Here is a 6,266-nt window from a genome sequence, read left to right as displayed (position 1 = left end):
ACTTTGTTAAACATTTCTTGTATTTTCGTGATCTGTGCCTCTATTCTATTTCCAAGATTTTGGATCATCTTTACTACCATTACTCTGAATTCTTTTTCTGGTAGGTTGCCTATTTCCTCTTCATGTATTTGGTCTTGTAGGTTTTTACCTTGCTTCTTCGTGTTTAACATATTTTTTCATCATCTCACTTTTTTTGATGGGTGGTACTGTTTCCTGTCTTACTGGTTGTTTGGCCTGAAGCTTCCAGCACCGGAGTTTGCAGGCAGTTGGGTAGATCCGGATCTTGGTACCAAGATGAGTACCTCTAGGAGACCTTACTCTGATTAATATTCCCTGGGGTTTGAGGTTCTCTGTTAGTCCAGTCGTTCGGACTCAGTGCTCCCACCACAGGAGTTCAGGCCAGCCCCCCGACCCATGAACCAAGATCCCGCAAGTCGCACAGTGTGGCAAAAAGAAAAAAAAAAAGCAGAACAATAACAAAAAGTAAAAAACAAAATTAGAAAAGATACATTAGAAAAAATAAAAATATAAATGAAACAATCAGAAAGTAAAACAGAACCACAATAGCCCCCCCACAAAAAAATAAAGGGCCAGAAAAGGCCTTGGCTGTGGGGGGGAGGAGCTTAGATGGGGGTGGGGCTTAGGGGGCCAGGGTTTAGGTGGGGAGCAGGGTCTAGGCTCCAGAATCATGCGGCCAGTAAAGGCCCTGGGGGGGTTGGGAGCGGGGCTTAGGCTCAGCGTGGTGGGATGGGTCCCTGGAGTGCCTTTGGCCTTGGAGTGTGGTGGATGAGGCCTGAGACCTCAGCAGGCTCGCCAGGGGCCGAGTGGGCAGGGGAAACACTAGCCACATTCCCCTCCTCTGATCCTCCAATTCCCAAGGGTCCCACCCTGTTGGCCTCTACTCTTCCTTTACCCTCCCTCCGATGTCCCCAGGACCTATGCGGCCAGAGGGCGCCTCAGAAGGCAGAGGGCCAGGCCTGGGGACCACAGCAGGATCCCTGGGGCCCAAATGGGCAGGGGAAATGCCAGCCACATTCCCCTCCAATCCCCCCCAAGGGTCTCTCCCCATCCCTGTTGATCCCCTTGCAGTGAGTGGGCCTCTCCAGGCGTCAGCACCTCTCCCCTGCCCCAGCCGCCCCTCAGGGGCGCTGCTCCCATCCCACCTCCACTTATCCTACCCCGTTGCTCTCCCCCATGTCCTATCCAGTCATTCAGGGGTTCCTCCTGTCCCCTTGGGTGGCAAGGTCCCCCACCAGTGTCTGGTAGGTGCCCTAGTTGTGAGGAGACACGGACTCTGCATCCTCTTACTCCGCCATCTTGACTCCGCCCCCTCTGCTAAAAATGTCTCATTGTTTTCTTAACTGGCTCCTTTTTGTTCATTAACATAGTAAAGGTCTACTGAGTCCTAAATTTAAACAAACCAACCCTCACTCAACCATGTAGTCCCTTCAAAGCACCTTGGGGGCCCTTTCTTATAACTGCCAAAAGTGTTACAGTTTAACTTTTTCCTCAGTGCCTTGCTCCGTGCCATTGAAAAAGCTATTTTGAAAGTCATTAATGTGTTCTTTCTCTGTTAAAACCAGTAGTTTTTCCTCAGGCTCATAACTTGAGACCTCTATGCAACATTCATAACCATGCCTCCCACCTTTCTCACCAATCTCTCTTGTTTCCTACCATTTCCAAAGTCTGTCCTCAGCAGTATTCCTCTTCAAAAACTTTTTCCTTTGGGTATGTCAACTATTTATACAACTTAACTGTAGATGGATCCCAAATCCATCCTTCCCTCAAAGGACCAGATCTGCATTTCCAACTTCTTGGACTATTTTCAGATGCTCTGTAGGCAAATCCAGTTTAAAAAGTCAGAAGTTAATTCTGTCCATCTCCCCCACATCAATTCCTCCATCAGTGTACCTTACTAATGGCACTATCATCCTCACTCTCATTTAGGCTAGAGATCTTGATTTTCATGTCTAATGCCCTTGTTCTTTTCCTCACTCTACATAAATTTGTTAAATTCCACCCTGGGAATTTTTTTTATTCTGTATTCTGAATCCCACTGCCACCTCCCTAGTTCAGATCCTTTTTACATCCTGTTTCTACTATTATAAAAGCTTCCTTGATATTTCCAAACTGATTCTTCTATAATTTTTTATTACATCATTACCATTTCAATCTTCTTAAAGGACAACTTTGCATCACTGCTGTGTCCATAAATTTTTTTTTCAAAAACTCAAAAATTAAGTATTATTATATTAGCTTGATATGCTCAACACATGCCTTGTTATCTTTCTATTCCCTGAACACATATGTTGCTTTTTCTTCACCCCTCTTTTTAAATTTTCCTTTCTTGTCAAACAACCTCTGCCCTTTAAAACTTTTTGGGAAAGCTACTTATCAATTAAAACATTAGCTTTTTAATAAGTAACACTGGACTTCCCTGAACAAATATACTCTCTTCCTTCCATAAAATTGTTATGGAATCCACTGTATTCTATCTTGAATTTCATTTACTTATGTGCTATGCTTGTTTATTCATATTAGACTGAAAATAATTTGCAGGTAAAAATGGCATCTTACGTAATTTTTACCCAGTACTTTCACTGACTATTCTTATTAGATACCAAATTTCATGCTGTTCAATCATTTATTGAATATTTATTATGAGCCAAGGCCATACAACTAATAAGTAACAGAACTTGAACAAAGCTCTAGTTCAAGAGTGTTGGCTTTACTAACACACTATAGAAAATGTCAGAAATCCCAAAGAAGATGTCTAAAATGTTTAAAATAGTAAGATGTATTTTCTTCTGTACCCCAATAGCAATTTGAATACATCAGTATTACTATTTATTGGAATATTTTATGAATATTTCTTTACATTTCTATGTTCTTCCAATTGATTGTGGTTATTTGCATCTCTAGGACTTAGCACAATGCCTAGCACATAATAAGCTATCAATAATTTCATTGCACATTCAGGAAGCAGAAAAGAATCTGAGTAATGATATTTATTAAAAGGGGATGCCTGAGAAATCAATCTAACAGAAGAAATCAACTGATCACTGATTGTCTTTTCTATCTCTTACTAGATAAAGCTTTCTCTGTTGAAATTGAGACATTGGCCTAGAAGTGATAGATTAAGCCCACAGAACTGGATACATCAATCAATGAAAAAAAATCAGCGGGAAAAACAAAGTCATGAGTGCAGTACTCCAGAGAATACCCAACACAAAACAGGATAATCAATGAAGTTTTCTATGTGCTCAGGTGATTTTAAACCATATATACACTAGTAGAAAATGGCATATCTGTTGAGTGTCTACCATGTGCCAGGCACTGTGTTAGATGTTAGATAATGTACCAAATGGATAGTGTATAGGTAAATAATCAAAAGCAGATGATAATGTGATAGGCGTTGGTAATTCAGTTCATTAACTACCTGGGTAATTCAATTATAATTGAAACTATTCAAGTTCTGTCTGGCTTGTTCCTATAAGACAACATTAGAAATTTGATTTTGTTCATCACTGGATTGAAAAATATGGTACCATGGATTACCAAATGTATTTAAGTAATTAACTAGGTTCTGATGGTACCTATTCTTAATCAAAGGTAAAATTAGGGGAAAACTATCTTAAAAAGCTGTACCACTTTATCAATTAATTAAACAAATAATTATTTAACATCTACTCTGTGCTATATAGAGAACTAAGTGTTGAGAATAATAAGCCACAATTCTTTGCAAGGTTCATGTAACCGCACGGAAGAAGCCAGACATATAAACAATGATGACATTAAGTAGTTTTTCTTATTAAAGACTGTCATGAAGTGGAGTCTTTCATATAATGCTGGTTTTGGAGGCCAATACCAGTATTTATGTGTTTACCTTTGTTATAAAACAAAAAAACTCTCTGTATTTTAATGAATCATATTTGTATTTCACTGACAACACTAAAAAAAGAAATCAATCCCATAAACTGCTAATTGATTATATGAATAAAAAAAAATCTATCTTCATTCCTTCCCCACATCAACACTCAGTGTGTCACACTTCTGTCCTCAAGCCAGATTGTCCTTTAAATAAATATTTCAGCCCAGAGTTTGCTCCTTCTGCCTAGGATGCTTCTCAAAAAATTTACAGAAAAGGTATCCACCTTCCAAACAACTACTGGGTTGGCCAAAAGGTTCGTTCGGTTTTTTCCGTAAGATGGCTCTAGTAGCACTTAGTTGTCTTTAACTTCATTCAAAACAATTTTGTTAGATTGTATGTGACAGCTGTCATATCAGTGTGCATTTTTAAAAAGACATCAAAATTGGTGGATTTTTGTGTAGCCATTTTAATATTGAAGACAGAAGAAAAAAGCAACTTTTTCAGCATATTATGCTGTATTATTTCAAGAAAGGTAAAAACGCAACCGAAATGCAAAAAAAGATTTGTGTAGTGTATGGAGAAGGTGCTGTGACTGACTGAACGTGTCAAAAGTGGTTTGCAAAATTTCGTGCCTGAGATTTCTCGCTGGACAATGCTCCATGGTTGGGTAGACCAGTTGAAGTTGATAGTGCTCAAATCGAGACATTAACTGAGAACAAGCAACTTTATGCCACGCAGGAGATAGCTGACATACTGAACAATATCCAAATCAAGCGCTGAAAATCATTTGCACCAGCTTGGTTATGTTAATCACTTTGATGTTTGGGTTCTACGTAAGTTTAGCGAAAAAAACCTTCCTGACCTTATTTCCACATGTGATCCTCTACTTAAACGTAATGAAAACGTTCCATTTTTAAAACAAATTGTGATGAGTGATGAAAAGTGGATACTGTACAATAATGTGGCACAGAAGACATCATGGGGCAAGTGAAATGAACCACCACCAACCACACCAAAGGCCCGTCTTCAATCCAAAGAAGGTGATGTTGTGTATATGGTGGGACTGGAAGGGACTCATAATAGTCCTCTATTATAAGCTCCTTCCGGAAAACCCAGCGATTAATTCCAACAAGTACTGCTCCCAATTAGACCAAATGAAAGCAGCACTCGACAAAAAGCATCCAGAATTAGTCAACAGAAAATGCATAATCTTCCATTAGGATAACGCAAGACCGCATGTTTCTTTGATGACCAGGCAAAAACTGTTACAGCTTAGCTGGGAAGCTCTGATTCATCCGCCGTATTCACCAGACATTGCACCTTTGGATTTCCATTTATTTAGGTCTTTACAAAATTCTTAATGGAAAAAATTTCAATTCCCTGGAAGACTGTAAAAGGCACCTGGAACAGTTCTTTGCTCAAAAAGATAAAAAAGTTTTGGGAAGACGGAATTATGAAGTTGCCTGAAAAATGGCAGAAGACAGTGCAACAAAAGGGTGAATACGTTGTTCAATAAAGTTCTTGGTGAAAATGAAAAATGTGTCTTTTATTTTTACTTAAAAACCGAAGGCACTTTTTGGCCAACCCAATATCTCATGCAAGTTTTCTCAATTTCCAAACAATGTAATATCACACTCTAATATGTATGGTAATTTTTTGTTGCTGTTGTCATTACCCACCCCCACCTTCTATTTCCCCTGAGCATAAGCCATTTGAGGATATCTTGTATGTTCTATAGGGTTTAGCATGCACAAAGTGCTGCGTAAATATTCACTGAGCTTAAATCCAGTTAAATTGATTGTGCTATAAGCAAAAACAATACTTTGACACTGTTTCTGAAATTTTAAAAAAATCAAACATTAATGGAAGAGTAAATTAATTTTATTGACTGATGAAAAACTAAAGTGATAAGAAGTACGAATAGTAAACAATAATCATTGAGTTGTGCTGGAATTCTATTTTTCTTCTTTTCACTTTAAGCCAAAAGGACATAAGATTATAAACCATTAGTGAGCTAATCATTTTAAGTTTCTTCAACAAAAACTGCATAGTTCAGCAGTTGCACAGCATTAAATATATACATTTTTGCAAAACCCTGAAAGTTTTAATTTTTGTGTTGACCTCAAAGGCTAATGGAATCACCTACACTGGTCGGATTCAGAGTTTCTTTTCCCTTTTCTGCCACCCTGTAAAGAAAAATAGGGTCAATTATTTAGGAAATAACATTTTGGGGGCATTTTCTTTTCAAGAATAAATGAGATCAAAGGCATTTTTGACTATGAAAAGGAAGGAACGTCTTTTCTGAGTTTGTTGCAAATTTGAATGAACATACCACTAAATTATTTATACGTATTTTAAATAGCAATAACCGTTGTTATTTTTACAAACGGTTAAA

General features: G+C 38.3%; 1 protein-coding gene across 1 annotated transcript in view; it reads right to left on the bottom strand.

Moving 5' to 3' along the window:
- Positions 1 to 5,734: 5,734 nt before the first annotated feature.
- Positions 5,735 to 6,266, bottom strand: part of GKAP1 (G kinase anchoring protein 1) — an 80,999-nt gene continuing 80,467 nt past the window's right edge. Inside the window, exon 14 of the mRNA XM_036854132.1 lies at positions 5,735 to 6,057. Within this exon, the coding sequence (XP_036710027.1) occupies positions 6,010 to 6,057 (48 nt within the window). The 3' untranslated portion in view covers positions 5,735 to 6,009. The remainder of the gene's footprint in view (positions 6,058 to 6,266) is intronic.

This window comes from Balaenoptera musculus, chromosome 6 (genome assembly GCF_009873245.2).
Source record: "Balaenoptera musculus isolate JJ_BM4_2016_0621 chromosome 6, mBalMus1.pri.v3, whole genome shotgun sequence".
Lineage (NCBI taxonomy): Eukaryota > Metazoa > Chordata > Mammalia > Artiodactyla > Balaenopteridae > Balaenoptera > Balaenoptera musculus.
Note: the sequence above shows the minus strand (reverse complement) of the source record. Positions and strands in the feature narration are given on the sequence as shown.